The sequence below is a fragment of the Lutjanus erythropterus genome, chromosome 18, assembly GCF_056507025.1.
Source record: "Lutjanus erythropterus isolate fLutEry1 chromosome 18, fLutEry1.hap2, whole genome shotgun sequence".
Classification (NCBI taxonomy): Eukaryota; Metazoa; Chordata; class Actinopteri; order Lutjaniformes; family Lutjanidae; genus Lutjanus; species Lutjanus erythropterus.
In genome coordinates, this window is record NC_139334.1 from 12,112,385 (window position 1) to 12,130,962 (window position 18,578).

The following is an 18,578-nucleotide window of genomic DNA, read 5'->3' on the forward strand; positions in this document are numbered from 1 at the left end:
TTAGAGATTTGGTATTAAAGTCTGTGGAGGCATTTATCCTCCATTTTCTGGAGGTCAGTTGATCATGGTCTGAAGAAAATGGAAGTGTTGCTGCCCTGATGCACATTGTCTAGAGTTTTCCCTGTTTGGCCTTTGTGGTGTTTAACTTTTCGGTTGTGTCATCCTTTTTGTGTTGTGGCAATGCGTCAGTTGTCTTAAGACAGTTGCAAAAATTTGGTTGCTCTCACTTGTAGACTGTTATGCATCAAACCACAAGTCACTGCTTGTATAGAGCTGTTGAAAGGATGTGGTAAAAAAATGGAAGTCGCTCAGTTCCAAAATAAAGGCTGTATTACTGCCACAACACCAATATTTCATCCCTGGAGGTCAGGTTTTTGCACTTACTCCAATTGTTGGCTTACTACTCCGGGTGAAGTTTACAAGCCCAAACACTGTAGAGTGGCAAGTGTTTTACTCCACTGCCGCTCCAAAGCAGAGAAAATACTCCCATCTCTGTCATTTCAATTTGCCATAGGCCCATTATTCTCATGCTGGTCCTGTTACACTGGATTCTGGCGTTTAAACTTAAAGTATCAGTCGTAGACTCATTGCTAATTCTGTGTCTTCAGGTCTTGTGGCTCCTGCTATGTGGTTCGACGAGGAGGTAGATGTCAGAGCGCCCGATGATCCTGTGGTTGGTGGTAGGCTGAAAATGTCAGAGACATTGCGTAATTTGGAGAGCTTGTTTGTTCATTCACCTGGGTCCCACGGTATTGAACTGGTGTTTTGGTGGAGGTAATTGGGAAGTATCCAACTCTTTTTAGTGACAGACCATCACACACTGCATGATAATGCTGGGAACAGTTCTCCAATTAAACGTTTCTATAGGTATGCAGTGCACCACACAAACATAAAGTAAAGAGTCCAAAGTCAGGTCTCATCATCGTCCAGTTGGATTCAGTTTGTTTGTTGTCTGACAAGTCGCCTAGATCTTCCACCACGCTAGACTCGTATCTTTTCAGAGGAATGGACCACTGCATACACTAGATCTACACAGCAATGTTTGTCAGTAAATCTGAAGTGAAATTGAAAGGGTGTTAGGAAGTTCCTCTGTCAGCTCCTGCACATGAGATTTCTGTGTTTATAACACGTACCAAATTGTATGAATACACTGTGATGAGTATTGGACTTGTCAGCGTCTCATGAATATGGTTGAGTCAGGTCTCAAATGTCATGCTGTCTGTCTTGACAGTGTAGTTGTTTTCAAGGACAGGTGAAATGCTCGTGTCCAGCAGGGCATCCATGCCCTGTTCAGTCGCTTAGCTGAGGCTAAGTGTGAGTTTCCTCAGGCAATGTTTACGTACCTCAGCCAAGTGACTGGACAGAGGCAGGTGCACCAGGTGCCTGCTTAAGTTAAAGTTGTTGTGCAGCACCCCACTGCAGCTACACACAAAACAAGTTGATGAGTTTTTCGGGTTTGGTAGCTTATTACAATAGTGTTGTAAAAACTTCTCAACAGGAATCATTTGTTTGTGTGTTCTCCTCCTTGCCCAAGTTCCTTTGAAATTGAAATTGTGAAATTCCTTCTGTGTTCTGCTCCTGTCCTGGCTGTGCTGTGCATGAATGAGCCATATAGGTTTTGGGCAGATACCAGTCAGGTAGGCATGAGTGTGGTTTGTTAGAGGAGGAGGAGGATGGAATTGATACAATAGTTTTGCTACTTGTCTCAAAAGTTCATGCCAATTGAATTATTCATTTGAGAAGGAAGTATTGTCTCTCACATGGGCCTTTAACCCTTTTAGGATTACATTGGTTCTCTTTTTTTTTAATCTTTCTATCTCATGGGGGGGTCTTTTGCTCTGTGATCTTTTGTCGTGCTTACAGTTACTCTTCTTTAATAAATATTTTGATTTTATCTTTGAAATGGTGTGCCTCCCCCCTCTTCAGGCTGTGACATTGGAAAGAACTTAAAATAATGGTGTGAGAGATGATCTGTCCCATTCAGCCTTCCTTCCCCTGTATCTGTTGAGTTAAACTGGTGTTTGTTCATCCAGCCTGGGAATGAACGAGCCCGTCTGCGTAACACTTCATTACCACGACCCTCTACAAGCCAAGGGGCATATTTATTTGGACAGTGATTGAATCTACTTTTCCTCTCCACTCCCCACCACTCTTCCTTCCCTGTAATACTCTCTAATGTTAATCACTACAATGATAACAAGGAAAGAACGGGCAATAAATTTTGCAATTCATCCCGTCACATTTATCAGTGCTTCAAAGGAAATCCCTCACCAGAGGCAAACGATTTACATGCTGTTTTGCTCTTAAGTGAACACTCAACATGACGTCGTTATGACTGAGAGGGTTAAATGTTAAAAGACTTCACACCAGTGTAATCTGGTTTTAGGTTTCAGTTTTTCTTATAGCAGGCGTTGAAAGCAGCAAGGAAAGACAGTGAAAAGCTCTGGTTGCCTTGTTGTATAGCATAACCAGTTGAACTTTGCTGCCACCTAGTGCCTCAGATGAGAAATGCATGTTAAAGTGTAGTTAAAACTCTTAACAGCCTCACCTTTTTCCTCTGCTTCCGTTTCAGACAGGAAAGCAATTTTCTTTAACAGCCATAACGTGTCCAAACCAGAGTCGTCCTCAGACTTAACCACGGTACGTCCAGAATGTCACTGATCGCTATCTCATGTGATGCTCTGAGTTTCTGTTGCTAATATACTAATATTTTCTGTCTATGTCAGAGAGAGAACGTAGAGGGAGTGTCTCAGCCACCCAGTGATGATGTCATCCGAGAGTTGTCCAGGTCATTGCGGCAGGCGCTGGGCGTGTCCCTGTTTGGCATTGATGTCATCATCAACAACCAAACAGGCCAACATGCCGTCATTGACATCAATGCATTCCCTGGTAGGTGCAGCCTTCCATCCACAGGGGTGGGTCATATTTTGTTTGCTCAGTGTGCAGGTAAAATAAGCAAAAGGATCAGACAATAAGCTTCGCGGGCTTCTTTCTTTGGTGACCTGGTTCTCAGGTGTCACTCTTTTAGATGTGTAGTAATCTCAAAAGTCTCTCTTTTGTGCAACGACTTCTATTGAAGTAAAGCCTCTCATCCGTCCCCTGTGAAATCCTGAACAGTGTTCGAGATCAAAACATGCTCCAGTTCTCAGTCACTGTGTTAACATAAACTACAATATTCTTCTGCAAACCACATTTTATGCTTAGATTGAACCAAAAAAAGGTCGTAGTTGGAAGGATGTTTAATCAAGTTAAGAACTGAGCATTCCAATTTTAATAACAAGACATAACTTGAAGTAATAAGTTGTTGTATTGTGCAATAATAATGTATAGCTGTTGTAAAATCCCACTGCACACCTGGACTTAGTTTATGTCATACCATTTGGAAATCACTGCCATACACATATACTCATATTCAAAAGATGGCCTCATAGCATATAACAGGATTATAATTGAAAAAGTTCTATAGGCAACCCTGTAAACATTTAGAATATGGTCAGAAGCTGAATCCGTTCAACTGACTGAATGTCCCTGTTTGTTCTCAGGTTATGAGGGCGTACCAGAGTTTTTCAACGACCTCCTGAACCACATCACCAGCGTGCTCCAGAGCCACAACCCAGACTTCGCCCCTGCCAGCGAGCAGCCCAAAGGCCTCCCAGTAAGTTCCGCTGTACCCAACGCCGCCCCGCCGGCCCCCGGCTGCTGCAGCATGCTGGGAAAAGAGGCCAGCGGCAGCCCCTGGATCGTAGAGGGCGATGGAGGGCTGAAGGGCCCGCGTCAGAGACTGGGCTGCAACTCGGCCATGTCCCCCAACTTCCAGCAGCACTGTGTCTCCACGATAGCTACCAAGGCTTCCTCCCAGTGACTGATCCCTCTGCCCCCCACTCCGTTTGATCCCTGAACAAAAAAACGGATGACAATGGTGACAATAAAAATGAATAATAATCATAATAATTATGATGTTAACGATGATAATATATCTAATCAAAAAAAAACAACCTTTTCCTATATAGTTATTGAAAATGATGATTGGGTGTAAGCTTTTTTCTCTCTGCCTTTTTGTATTTTTCGTTTTGTCTAATGAGACTTAACAGTACTGTAATGTGAACTTTTGGGAACTTTTGCCTAATAGCTGATTTTATTTTTCTCTCTTGTGTGAGTTCTCTGTGATGAAAGGGTCCAGGTGAGGGAAAAGCCGAATCAGGACTGGAGAAAGTTGTGCCGCTTGATGTGCAATGTATGATCTGTTGTATCTCACACACACTTAAACATACACACACACACACACACAGGTACGTTTACATTGTGCCAGTGATGTGTGTTTGTCTTCTGGTCAATACCACTGACTCCTCTGCACAAAGTGAGGGAGAGAGAAGGTGGCTGGACATTTTGAACACTACTCCACAGATCCCAGGCTGCTATGTGACTGTGGCCAACCGACGGCAGAGGAGTCTGAACATGAATGACAAAGACTGTTTAGGGTTTTGTTAGTTTGAAACAGGTGAGCCGTTTACTTTTCCGAGTGCCATCAAATTTACTTCAAGAGTAGGAAGGACGCCGGCAGGAAAAAAAAACATCTTTAAAGGTTAAAAACAAGAAAGTACATCTCCATGAACATGTGACCAAGTTTAATTTTTTTAACGATTGTTGTTGCACCAATGTTTATAGGTGTTTGAGTGTTTTACTGTATGTCAGATGCCGGATGTTAGGTGTTTAACAAACAAACAAACAAACCACGTCCTTGTTAAAGTCCCAGTTTGAGTTGCTCCAGTGCAGGAAGACGAGAATCACATTCCCTTTTTTGTGTTTGTGGATGTTTCCAGAGAATTCCATGATTTTTTCTCAGAATTCCAGTGGGATCGTGTGAGATTTTCTCTCATCACGTCATGGGTTTGCATCTCCTTAAAAACTCTCCACGTGTCTTCAGTGCTTGTAGTCTGTAATGTGAGCAAACTAACTCTCCTGAGGCCGACTTGACTTATCAAACAGACTTGGGGCTGCTGTGTAGCTTGTTAATCAGAAATTCAGTGATTCCATAAAATGAAGGTAAAATGTGTGTTTGAATACCATGGAAGAGGATTGGGGTTACATGTAAAAACTTATGTAAGTTAGGGCCACATGAAAAATTTGAAAGTCAGAATTCTGATTTTAAAATCAGAAATTTGAGAAAAATAATCAGATTTTAAAGTCAGAAATCTGAGGGGGAAAAAAATCTAAATTCTGAGAAAAAAAAGTCCAAAATCTAAGTTTAAAGTCAAGAGGAATTCTGACTTTGGCCTTTTTCTCAGAATTCTTACTTTTTTTCACAAAATGTTCTTCTTTTTTTCCCTCAGAATTCTGACTTTAAACTCAATAATCAAATACATTTTTCACATGCGACCCTAATCTTTCTCCACAGAATACCCACTGACTGGGTAGTAATTATTTTGATTATTTTAATGAAACAAATCGATAAATGATGAATTTATTCAACTTGATTACCTCTTACTTGATTTAATTATTGTTTTTTTTTGTTTTTTTTGTTGTTTTTTTTTTACCAAATTCAGTTAAAGAAACCTTCAGTCCAGTCGATCCATTTGCTTCAAGCTTCAATTCCCCGACCTGTCTTCTGTTCCAGCTGCTGTATTTGTGTCACATGTTTAAAGAAAATCATTTGGAGGGGGAGAGTGGGAGAGACGGTCCAGCTCTTGTTCCCAGTGTTCACTGTGAGATTTTTTTACTCCAATTTTGTTAATATCTTTGTCCTGATATCTACTAAGAGCAACTTTATTTTATTGAGATTTTATGGGGAAAAAATGTTTTATATAAATGAAAATGAAAGCACGGGATGTTTTTGAACAAACAGTGGATGCTGGGTCTGGTTGTACAGGTTGTGACAAAAAAAACGAGCTTGTGGTTGATGCTGATGTCTCCCTCTAGCATCTAGTGGGAAGGAGTGCCAACCTGCAGCACATACAGATTATTACATTCCTCTGAGCCTGCTCCTCCTTCTCTTGTCCCAGAGAGCTCCTTTAGCTGTTTTATTTCCTCCATCAGTATCTGAGGGAACTGACTGTCCTCTCGCTCTCGCCTTGTGATCGTAAATAATAGTGTCAGCGCAGCCATCTCACCAGCATCTCTCTTGGACAAAAGAATATCAAGGACATTATGAAAAACATTCATCATATCGTGAGAATATTACCATATAACGGTTACTGTCCTCTGTTGGTCTCAAAATAAAAAACACATTGCAGCAGGTTCAGAGGAATCTTTTTACATCCTTTTACTCCCTCATCTAGAAATAGGGGCAAAGTTTGAGGCTGTGTCCTCCTTGTTTGAGGCTGATATCTGTGTACAACACCACTATATTGTGTGTCCTATGTTGTGTTCCTTATCGTGCTTCTAAATGGGAAATAATAAATGATTAATCCTACCCTTTGTCATTTCTGCAACCCAGACAAGTGTCATCATGCTCCCAGCTTCCACCTGAATGTTTACGTCTTGGGTGTCTTGTACAGTACGTGTATATATGCCTAGGCTTACATCCGTACAGTATGTTGTTTTGTATCAGTTCTGTAATTGAGAGGAATCCACAATTTTGTGACCTTTTTTTAATTAAATGGCCAAAACAACAGGGCAAAATAAACATGTGAAACCTTCATCTTGCTGCTGTTCGTTCAGTTTTGTTTTCCTGACTGATCATTTGTGGGTGAATGATGCCTTATCCAATGTTTTTAAGTAGAGCATCTCTTTGAATATAAGCCAAAATGACATTATTAGCGTAACAAATTTACACCCTTAAAAGGACACTAAACTCATAAATCAAAAATACACATTTTCCTCTTGCCTGTAGTGCCATTGATATTTCTAGATAGTTTTGGTGAGAGTTGCTAAATTTTTGAGATGTCAACAGTCAAGATGTCTGCCTTCTTTCAAATATAATGAAACTAGCAAAAAACTAGCAGCAGACGAAAACAGATCTGTGGAGCAACGAGAAGTCTGTAACCTTCCTCATATTAATACATGAAACAAAGAAGTGACAGGCTGGTTGGCACTCAGTCATCTTGTTACTATAATAGTTTTAAGACTAGAGAACTGACACCAACTACTGCTCATCTTGATTAAACGACTCCCAATATTCACATTAATGGTAGTGAAATGAAACAAATCTGCTACATGTTTGCATGGAAATCTGGCTAACATCTCTTTTCATGTATGAACTATTTTCTTTCTACAGTCCACAGAGGGAAGCCTTCATCTGTTCATGGGAGAGAGGCTTGTGTTTGTGACGGCACAGAATGTGAACATTAATGACGTCCTATAACCTTTCCTCCATGAGTAGATGCACACTTTCTTGTACACAATGAAACGGTTAGTGGATGAAATTCAGTAGAAAGAAAACAGCCCCTATATAAAAACAGGTCTGTGGATGATCTTGAGCAACAATTTCTGAGTTTAATTTTTAAATTTATTTTTTTTGACACTTTAAGTCCAGTTCCACCATATCCAAGGCAGACACCCCTATAGCCAATATCTCCAAAAGTCAAAGGGAAAATATGTATTTTTGATTTTGGGGTGAACTGTCCCTTTAAGTTTCAACAGTCTGAACATGTATAATCGCTTCCTTGATGTATTTACATATAAATGCTGTATTGCTGAAACCATATGGTAGCTCCAAATACTTTAATTTCTTTCTACAAAAATTCCTTAATGAATATATCAAGTGCAAAGAGAAGACTGCAGAACAGCTGTGCAGCATTTCTCCACCCAGCCTCCAGATGTTTATTGGCTCTGCATTTATGAATCGCACATTTCATAGAGTTGGAGACGCAGTAAAAAATGACACAGTTCATGACACAAACATTTTCAAAAAGGCCAAATGAGACGCTATACAAAATGGTCGCTTATTAAAATAAAATATATCTTTTCATAATCTTAGTCTTCTGTACACGTAAAAAAAAACACCACAAAGATATATTTACAAGGACACCAGACAAAAGATGGTATAAAGATTCCTAATGCTACGATCTGTTTCCTGCCAGGCCCTCTGTGCTGCTGGGATGGGTTTTTTTAAACACAGAGTATTAATGAGGTTGTGGGTGATGTGCTGTCGGGTTGGCCAACAGTCCCAGGATGGTGGAGAGACAGTGCAGCTTCTCCTTGACGTGATCTGGCAACTTCTCGTTTTCCTTATACCTGTGAAGAAGAAACATGGGTGAGAGCAGCTGGAGTGGTCGCATCCATAGTTAGGCAAACATATGACATAACAAAAGATGGAAAAAAAAAAAAACACATGCACAGAAGCCCTGAGAGGCAAGTGAGAAATTTACTGAGTCTGATCCGATCTGTTCCTCTCATGTGTTTATGAGGAACAGGTGGAAAAAAAAACGTTTTGCGAGGATAATTTTTGTAAGTTCCTGAAAATGTTAAGGCAGGTGATTTTTGTTGCTGTAATACTTACTGCAACCACAAGAGGCTGAAGTGCACCACTAATCCATGTTTTAAATAAGACTGAAAGGCCTCACATACTTCTCTTTGCACTCTGAACACAAGTTACATGCATCAGCAAGTTATGTAATATTACTGTTAAATTACTACATTAGTGTGTAGGATTTAGTAACATTGCAAACATCTCGTCTCTCTCTCTCTCCCTCCTTTTCCAAGTGTGTGAGACAACCTACAACGGCCAAGAAGTACGACAGAAGGTTGCCATGTTGCACGGCAACCTTCTTCATACTTCTGTCGCAAAAATGGCTCTTTCTAAGGTAAGACAAACAACAATTCTTATTTTCAGGTGATTATACACTGATTAAAACACACCCATGAATATTTTAGTAAATTTTTTACTACATACTGCCAACAGATCCCCGTCAATCTTGCACTCTGGATTTTTAATCACCACTGACTTTTTTTTTAGGTAGTGGTGTACTTCAACATCTTGTGGCCAAAATAAGTATTACAACAACAAACTAAATAAAATCACCTGCCAAAAAAAAAAATAAAAAAATAAAATCACCTGCTACAGATGACAAAACAACTTAAACATAAACATAAAATTATCCAGGCAAAACCTTTTTCCACCTGTTTTTCAGTTACAAACACACAAAACAATTAAAGTCAGTGTAAAGCAATAATAATATGTGTTCTGAGTTTGTCACAACAATTTACCACCCAGCCAAATTTGAATGATTAAAAAACTCATCAATTATATAAAATAAAGCTTTAAAATCTGGAAAAAATAAGCAGTTTTCTCTGCTCTGGAATACTGGAGGCATGTCCACGCTGCTGTCTGAAAAATGGATGCTCCTTCTAGCAGCTTTATTGGACGTGTTTCGTACCTGGTGATCCTCCCCTCTGGAGATGTGTAAGTGATGCAGGAGACTCCTGCCTGAACCACCAGCTGAGAGCCGTCGTTGAACTGCACCCACACCTCTCCGTTCGTCAGCTACACATACAAAAACAGAGATTTAATCTCTTCATCACAAAGACTAATTCTGTGCTGATTATAGAATAATAGGTACATTTATTTCTGAATTACCTGGGATGCCCATCCAACATTGGGCACAAATATCGACTTGACCACTTTCCCTGTGCTTTGTACAAGGTCCTGGCGCACAGGGGAGCTTTTCTTACTCAGGCTGGCTGTGGTGAAATCAGACCCGTCGTAGGAGATCATCTGAAATGAAAATTTAAAAAAATTAAAGACAAATCTCGTCACAGTCCAACTGTTGGAGCCTGTAAGCCATCTGTTCATACAGCCTGAAGCACAGGGCTGAGACACTCACTGAAGGAGTGATCTGTGGAGGCTGAGGAGGTGAAGCTGTGTCAGGAGGCAGCGGATGGGAGGGCTGTGATGACGGGCACGGGGAGTCTGGGTTGACCGGTCTCCTATGAGGGACGACATACAGAAAACTGACATTAACCACAAAAGAAGGACAACAACAAAACCAAGAATATAAGAATAACAGCACGTTCCCTCACCTGCCGATAGTGATGGGGAAGAACGGCACGTTCTTGGTGCCGCGCTGCTCCTCTGCTGTGATGGCGGCCTCCAGGGACAGACACATGCTGTGGCCCTCGTCAGACAGCTCCACGTACATCCTGCTCTCTGGGCTCAGGCCGCTCAGCCCCACCTCGCCCTTCACCGTGTACGACTTCCCGCTCTTCTCCACCACTCGCACCAGCTCAGATGTCTTGTGGGTCTTTGCTCCTACACAACATGAGCATTTATGAGGAATTACATATTAAAGGGATAGTGTGAAGTACTTCCATAGTCAGTGTATTACCCACAGTAGATGACGGTCAGCACGCCCCCAGTTCCAAAAAGCAGTAGGAATATCAGTGTAGGAAGCTAAGCAATATATTGCTATGGACAGGGTCAACAGCAAAACGTGTTTTAGCCAAAGGAATCAATATCAATTTAAGTACATGCCATATTTACAATATTTTCACCACTTTTCCTCGTCAGACTGAAGGAAAACCTACTTTCTGTCACTCAACCAGACTCTATTGACAGTCTATAGTCAGCCATTTCCCCTCACAGGACTTTAGAGTTGTTGGTCTAATGTTGCCTCAATCTGTTAGTTTGTTTTTGTTGTTGTGTGACTTTGTGTTTTAAAGGTCAAGATCAAGGAAGCTGCAGACCAGCAACTTCTGTGTCTGGATGCTTTGGAGAGAGCAATATTTGGTTTATGTAACAGCGGTTTCCTGTCAGAATTGGCTGCCTGACAGCAAAGTAAGTGCTGAAAAATATTCTAAATATAGTGTACACCTAAACTGACATTTAGACGAGTCTTTTTTTGAGTGGCTATAATACATTTTGTTGCTGACCCTGTCCACAGCAGTACATTGTTCAGCTTCTGTGCTGCTATTCCTGCTACTTCTCCAAACTGGAGGTGTGCCGACTGCCATGTACTGTAGGTAATAAACTGACTATGGATGAGTACTTCATAAAACTCCACTTCAAACTGTCAGTTCAACTCAAGACAGAAAAGAGGTTAGTGCAGCTTCTCCCACAGTAGGATCATATTTCAACGCCTATGTTCACTCACCATCGTAAAAGCAAACTTCCAGGTCTGCGTTGGGAGAGTTCTCCATCAGCATGACCTTTGCGTACTTGGTGTAAAGGGTCACTTTTGGAGTCTTGGATTTCACAAGCTGCACAAACTTAGATGCGTACTGGTACTTTTTCCAGTATTTTTCTGTGATGAAAAATAAATTAATTAACACACAATTTCACATTTTATATAAACTGATGTTACTGGGTGTGATGCATCCATCAGGATACCTGGAAGGTCCTCGTAGCTACAAATGAGAATATCTTCTGGAGGAGCAGGAGGAGAGTCCAGGACAGGAAAACCCTTTCCACCATTAGGCTGGTATATTGTCACCTATAAGAGATGATAATAATAAACTTTATACTGTATTGTGCCATCATGTTGTATTACATTGTTATACTACCCCCACCAGTCAAATATGGAAGATGTAGGAGAGACATTTCAGAGTGAGCTCACCATTGACCCATCACAGGAAATCCGAAGGACTTCTTTGACCCTTTCTTGACCGTTTTGACATTTTAGCAACTCCATACACACTTCACCCGTGTCCAGGATGCTCACCTGAAAGAAATACAAGAACAAGAAATTTATCCTCAACATTTACACAGTGAATATTAAGAGATAAACAAAAGATATGAGCCATATCTTACAACAGCATTTTTGGTCTTCTGTCTGATGGGCTTCAGCCTCGACGCACAAAGGGGCAGGACAATGTCTCTCAGCGTTTTCTTTCTTTCCTTGTCCGCACTGGGCTTGGACGCGGGGAGCTTTAGCTCTCTGTTGTGGAGAGGTTGGAGTTCTGCTGCGTTTTCCCTGTACGTGTCAGAGTTGGAGGGAAGGTTGTGGTGAATGTGGTGGTGAGGGTTCACACCTCGGCCCGTGGGCTTGTCTGTCCAGGAGTTGTGAACGCTTAAAGGTCCTCTGCTGCTGTGGAAGCTGCCACTGCTGCTGTGAGTACTGCTGTCTGTGGGCCTATGGCAAGAACCTGAGAAAGAAAAGGAAATATTTGTTAAGATTTACTTAAGCTGTATGGTTTTAATTGTGTTTAGAGAGTTTAAAGATTTATTTCTAAATCCCTTTATTCATACTGAGCCTCACAAGGGTGACTAGAGCCTATTTAGCCAAATTTAAGGATAGATAGATAAAAGCTTGATCTGTTTTGTTTGGAATTTTGAAAAAAAACACAGTTTGCTTTTGAGCTTATTAGTTAGCGCTGGTTTTGTTTGTTTATTTGTTTGTTTTACCTTAAAACACATAAAAATGCACGACTGAAGTTAATGTATCTTTAAAAAATAATGGGCAATTTTAAGACCTGTCAAACTTGCATTTAAGGCTTTTAAAGACATTTTAAGGCCTAAAATTCACATTATTGAATTTTATACTTCTTAAAAAGGACATGCAGAAACCCTGTAAAACTGAAGTAACTGCTGAAATCTAGCACTTACACACAGATAATCAAATAGAAAACACACCACTTTTACCCTCATTATTGAGCCAATTAGTAACTCCTTCCAGATCTTGAAACTGCAGGTTTGGTGGATGCGCAGTCTGTGTGGATGACGAATACCCAGAACTAAAACAGAAAGAATACCTTAGTCTCATTAAATTTGTAAAATAAATAAATAAATAAATAGATGAATAGAGGATCATGAATAAAGAGTCTTCCTACTTTGCTGACTGTTTGACGGGGGGTGAGGGGAGCCTTCCACAGTCTGAGAACGGGTGCTGAGTGGAGGACATGGGGAAAACTGATCTTCCTAAACCAGTCAGAGTCTCCTCTGAGTGGCATCTCCCCAGGTCAGTGTGACTCAATCCCTGACCTGATGCACAAGAGCTGGAGCGATCTGAAGAGTGAGCCCTCCTCAGGTAGCGGGAATGAGGCTGCCCATTCTCTCCACCATGAAGCCCCCTGCTCCTGCCCTCTCTGTGAAATCTGTCCGCCGGATGCTGCTGCCACTGGTCTCCGTCCTCATAACAGGCGCTGCTGGGTGGGTGTGGTAGACTTGGAATGGGAGCCATGCGATTGGGCAGGGCAGAGCCAATTATGTGCCTGGTTCTCCTCTGGAGGCGGCTGCTGCTGCTGGCTGAGGTGGAGGAGGTGCAGGCTGTGGAGATGGTGGCAATGCCGCTGTCCATGGATCCTTCATCGCCAAGCCCCAGCTCCTTGGTCCTGACCAGCAGGCTCTGAGTCATAAATGGGTGATCCAGCACAGCGGAGAGGCTGGGCCGTTGCGCAGGGTCTTTCTGCAGCAACTGATGGATCAGGTCCTGAGCCTCCAGAGAAACATGGCTCGGCATCTCATATTCCCCAAGAACCACTTTTGACAGGGTGTGCTTGACTGTGTCCGTGTCAAACGGAGGGCGACCCATCAGGAAAGCGTAGAACATGCACCCCAGTGACCAGACGTCTGACTCAAGACCATGAGCGCTGCGAGTGGCCACCTCTGGGGAGATGTAGTTGGGGGTCCCACACATGGTGAAGTGCTTTTCATTTGGGAGTTTGAGCTGAGTGGCGAGTCCAAAGTCTGCAATCTTAATGTTCATGTTGCTGGTCAGCAGAAGGTTTGACAAGGTCAGATCTCGATGCAGGATGCCATGAGTGTGTAAATACAGCATTCCTTTCACAATTTGATGCATGAAATGTCGTGCTGTGGAACAAATATAACAATTTTTAAAGACAAGCAGCCCCCAAACTGAACCTCAATACACTACTGCAACACACAACAACACATCCATCCTGATATGAAATAGTAGTAGCTGTGAAAAGTCTCTTCATATTTAATTTTCACAGTAGAATAGTTCTGCCTGACCTTCATCCTCAGAGAAAGGCATCTTCCGCTCTTTGAGGAACCGACTCATCTCTCCATTATGGCACATCTCCAACACCAAGTACACATAGTTGCTGTCCTCAAAGTAGTTGTACAGCTTAAATAAAGACATGAAACATAATAGCATTTATTATTTACTCAAAGAGCAGAAGACACAAAAATATGAGTGCAAAAAAAATCTAGAATACATGTTAACTGCACTGGAGTCTACACTTATTGTATTGATGGGTCCAGAAAAGTTGCACCAGTGAGACAACTAAAAATTCATTACAGCATCTAGTAGGGATACAATGATACCAAAAACTCACAGTACAATAATACCACAATAAAAAGTCCACAATACAATATTTATTGCGCCATTAAAAACAAGGAAAAGTGCAGAATTGAAAAGTGTTGAAGTGTTTTTCCTTTTAACTTAAAGTGCTTCTGCTTTTCTTCTGTAAGAAAATTAAATAAAAGTAACAAGCCATGATCCAACTGGGATGAATTGTCTTTGGCAATGAATGTTAAACTTACTAAGTACAACTGTAAAACAAAAACAATGCAGAAGTCTGTAGCTGTCATTTTATACAATAAAAAATAAATAAAATAAGTAACCATGAAATATCACTGTAGATGTCACAACCAGTACAGACATTTTTGTTTTTGTTTTTTTTGTTTTTTTTTGCAGTATCCCAAAGTTCAATCTTTTGTTAAATCCCTAGTATCTAGACTAAGCAGAAGAGTCTGCTCTCCTGGTTAATCTTAAAGGAACCATGACCAACCCTGAAATTAAGTGAAGTGGAAAAAGTGGAAGAGTGACAATGGCACTGACCAAAGTAATTTTAGGAGGTAGGGTCACATTGCCCACATTACATAACCATGACAACATTAAAACAAAGCTGATACACAGACTCAAGCACCGCCAACATACACACATTTTTGGGAGCAACTTTGACTGTAGAGGGCTCTGTTCCAAAAAACTCAACTGACTACACAAGTAGTGTTGTTTTCCTCTAACTGCATAGATGGTACATTGTGAAGTCTGTTTCTACTTTAAGTGTACTTTAGGTACATTTTAAACAAGAAAAAACAGTTAATGCCAGACTGAAAATCTAAAGTAGAACAAATATGAGAGTCACAGCAGATTGTATGTAGTGTAATAATAACCCAAAGGACTGTGTCACAAGATATTAGTTGTGCCCACCCAACGTTACCTCAAGTATTGAAGGATGTTTCAATCGGCACTGAATCTCCACCTCATTTGTCACCCGCTGGACCATACCAGCTTTATGCATTGCTTTTTTGTCAATCTGCAGATGGGAACAACAGAGATAATTATACACCTGCTACTCATAGCATCAACAGGTCATGGAGTACTGTACAGCGCTACTGCAAACCGCAGTGATTGGTCTGGTGGCGAATAGGCAATCTGTCACAGACAAAGACAGTGAACTACTCAGACCTCATTTGTGGGGTGTCAAGGGACCACAAGAAGCCCCAGGGAGGCAACTAAGGTCTAATTATTCAACAGTACCAATTTATACTTCAACTGTCAGTCGCTGGCAACAGCTTGGGTGTTGCTTAAGTGTCTACATTATAGGTAAAGCATGCTTCAATTATGTCGTATTACTGACTAAGACATAAATACTAGAGGGATTCTTACCGTTTTGATAGCAACCTCCAGACCAGTCTTCATTGATTTTGCCCGGTAAACACATGCAAAAGAGCCTTTGCCCAGGAGGGTGAGGACCTTAAAATCCTACATAAAAAGAATTACAAACAATAAATTGTATTTACAGAGAAATATATGACAATGATTTCAGTTTTTAAAGCAATCTTATTCTGATCCCATGAAGACAGGATCTTTAAAAGAGTGATACCTCGATCCTGAGTTCCTGAGCACAAGACAAACTTTTCTCATCATCTCTGCAAGCTTGGTTGTCAGCAGAAAGGTTTTGGAAGAAATAGTGAATAACTTGATCAAACATCCTCCCTCTTGCCTGCGACATGCTGGATGTAAGACAGACAGTCCAGCATCTAACGACTTCACACAGGAGAAAGCCTCCCACAACAAACGTTAACTGTCAGACAAGCCACAAACACCTGACGCTGTCATATGGCCAACCAAAACCTTTAATTATCCCGGTTCTCTTCCCGCTAACGAGGACGACCACTTGTGACAGCCGTTTCCAAGGAGCATGTTGAACTAAGGTTACCAAACTAATACACCGAGCAACATACTGTTTGTCCCTGGAGAGCCATGGTACACACCCATGTGCCGAGGCTGCAACACCATGTTGATACTACTACTACTACTACTACTACTACTAATAATAATAATAATAATAATAATAATAATAATAATAATAATAATAAAGTTTGAATTAAAACGAGTACTATCGGGGCATATGAAACAACAACGACATGAAACGTAAATTTAGCTAAGGATGATATTGGCTAATTAAAGTGAGTTTAACTACGTTATTGGTACTATATTAGCGGATAGTTAACACGTTTTGATTCTTGTTAGTTAAATGTGTCAAAATTAATTAAAAATTCAACGTTATAAACACTTTCAACGTTACTAAGGAGCGACGAACACCGTTCAATTCATGGCCAGCTCGAACCTTACATTTAGCTAACGATACCAATTTGAGTTAGGGTCGTGTCTAGACTGGAACCCTAGATTTGCGAAACTCCCGCGAGATTTTTAAACGCTGTTTCTTCATTGTGCGCCGTTTGCAAACTACTTATGTGCAAACTGTGACGAGCTGTGTTTAAAATATGGGTAGGTTTGTGAACAAAACACGCTTGATCATGGTTAAGGAAAGATCATGGTTTGGGTTTAACTAATCATCCTCGCGAGATCTTTCGCTGGTCTGGGGTTTCCTCCTAGACACAACCTTAGTTTGAAGTTAGCTTGTGGGCGTTAGCCTAACAAAAGAACAACTCACCTCTATTTTATCGCCGATCGAAACACTCATCGTGGCTGTTTCTCGCCTTGCAGATGCATGCAGGTTTGTATTAATATTCCTCGGTCGGTACAGGAGTTCTCAGAGGGCAAATAAATGTTGTTCTTGCGATCCCCTCCAAAACTTTGCCATTTCTTCCATTTTGAAAATATCCGCCCGTTACTCCCGTGCCACGTCACATACTACGTAATATGACAACAATCAAGGTTTACCACGCCCTCTTTAAGAGCATGGGCTGCTTGCTCCTAAGTGTGCTTAAAGATAGAGTTTTATACCTGCTATCTTTATGAACTTGTAAAGTTTGTATAGAATATGTATGTATCCAGGCATGTGCTCTGGGTTTAGAATTTTTAAGTATGAACTTCCACTATAGTGGAGCTGCAAGGATTAGCTGACTGATCAGTTAGTCAATGACAGATAAATAATTGAACTATTTTACCAATTGATTATTCATTAAAGCAAATTTGCATGCAAAATGACAATTGCTGTCTCTAAAATATGGAGATAGTCTTCTTTTCTCAGTTTTACATTACATTAATCTGAGTATCTTTGTGTTTTCGATTTGAGGACATCATCATGGACCTCGAGAAACTCTGTAGGATATTTTTCCCTTTTTTGTCATTTTATAGAGTGAATGATTAATCAGTTAATCCACAAAATAACTGATTAATGAATAATAACAATTAGTGTTAGTTGTAGCATCATACCATAGGCTGTGCATTCATTCTAGGGAGAAAGTCTTTAAATTAAATAAACAATGCATTAGTGCATACAGAGAAAATACTTAACTACAACATGGTTAAATAATTCCATACATTTCTAAAACTCTGCAGGTTAAATAATTATATATTGAATCTAAAGCTGCAACCAATGATTATGTTCATAGTCCAGTGATCTGATGATTATTTTCATGTTTTATCAATTAATCATTTCAGTCTATAAAAATGTATGAAAATTATCATCATAATTTCCAAGAATCTAATGTGATGACTTCAGATTTCTTGTTTTATCCAACTAATAGTCCAAAACTTGAGATAATGATACAAAACAAAAACAAGGAGCTTAAGCCAGAGAATATTTTAAATTTCTGCTTGAAAATGACCTTATTGATTAATGGACACATAATCAAAATAGTTGCTTATTAATTTTCTGCCAATTGGCTAAATATTTCTGCTCTTATTTCCAAAATCACAGTCACATAAATGGCTCTGCCATGTTCATTTTGATTGACAAAGACTTAGTGATGAAAAGTGGAATTATGAAATAAAAGTCATTGGAAAAAATGTCTTTAAAAAATGTTTTTGTTAAATGAAATCAGACTTGGGAAAAGAGAACATAAAACTAATGAAATTAAATAAAAATGACAATAATAAACTACTTGTTCGTAATAAAATGGGTTTAAGATGGGAAACCTATTGTCTCTTATTATTCATATGATAATTTTTAAAAAATTTATTAATTAATTTTTTAACACTTATCTATACACATGATGCCTAAAAGCTAATTTTTTACCAGGTGAGATCTATGCTATCACTGATTTTCAGTTCTTCTCTGCAGATAAGTGCCATTTTTAGATCCACAATTATAGTTTTGTCGACAACCAGGGTCCCTCTCATGTTGTATTTTTCTGCCAATCTGAGTAGGAATCCTTCATCTCTTCCTACAGTGTCCTGATTTGATCCAAGAACTTTACTCAGACAGGTACAGTAAAGATTTAGCCAATTGTCATTCAGGTTCAGCTTCGGAAAATCAAAAAATTTCAG

General features: G+C 40.2%; 2 protein-coding genes across 3 annotated transcripts in view; one reads left to right on the plus strand and one right to left on the minus strand.

Moving 5' to 3' along the window:
- The window catches only part of LOC146310727 (inositol-tetrakisphosphate 1-kinase-like), a 42,489-nt gene extending 38,002 nt beyond the window's left edge, over positions 1-4,487 (plus strand). The window contains exons 9-12 of one of the 2 annotated variants that reach the window (XM_084742149.1): positions 609-680; positions 2,573-2,640; positions 2,727-2,889; positions 3,543-4,487. In XM_084742149.1, coding sequence (XP_084598275.1) covers positions 609-680; positions 2,573-2,640; positions 2,727-2,889; positions 3,543-3,862 — 623 coding nt within the window. In that variant the 3' untranslated portion in view covers positions 3,863-4,487. The remainder of the gene's footprint in view (positions 1-608; positions 681-2,572; positions 2,641-2,726; positions 2,890-3,542) is intronic. The other variant, XM_084742150.1, reaches the window with a different exon arrangement.
- Positions 4,488-7,729: 3,242 nt separating this feature from the next.
- On the minus strand, positions 7,730-16,968 carry plk4 (polo-like kinase 4 (Drosophila)). Its single transcript, XM_084742962.1, has 15 exons — positions 16,798-16,968; positions 15,507-15,602; positions 15,058-15,153; positions 13,844-13,958; positions 12,703-13,681; positions 12,515-12,606; positions 11,684-12,018; positions 11,490-11,594; positions 11,264-11,366; positions 11,028-11,177; positions 9,958-10,186; positions 9,762-9,864; positions 9,515-9,652; positions 9,315-9,421; positions 7,730-8,172 (listed from the first exon to the last, which is right to left on the minus strand). Exons 1-15 carry the CDS (start codon positions 16,825-16,827, stop codon positions 8,061-8,063), a joined length of 2,790 nt encoding a protein of 929 aa, XP_084599088.1. The 5' UTR covers positions 16,828-16,968; the 3' UTR covers positions 7,730-8,060.
- Between the last annotated feature and the right edge of the window lie 1,610 nt (positions 16,969-18,578).

Excerpts from the sequence above, each read along its gene's own strand:
- plk4 (XM_084742962.1), bottom strand. The coding sequence starts at position 16,827 with ATGAGTGTTTCGATCGGCGATAAAATAGAG. Across the intron at positions 13,682-13,843 it reads GCCTTTCTCTGAGGATGAAG|CACGACATTTCATGCATCAA; the intron begins GTCAGGCAGAAC and ends TTTGTTCCACAG. Across the intron at positions 11,178-11,263 it reads TAGCTACGAGGACCTTCCAG|AAAAATACTGGAAAAAGTAC; the intron begins GTATCCTGATGG and ends TTTTCATCACAG.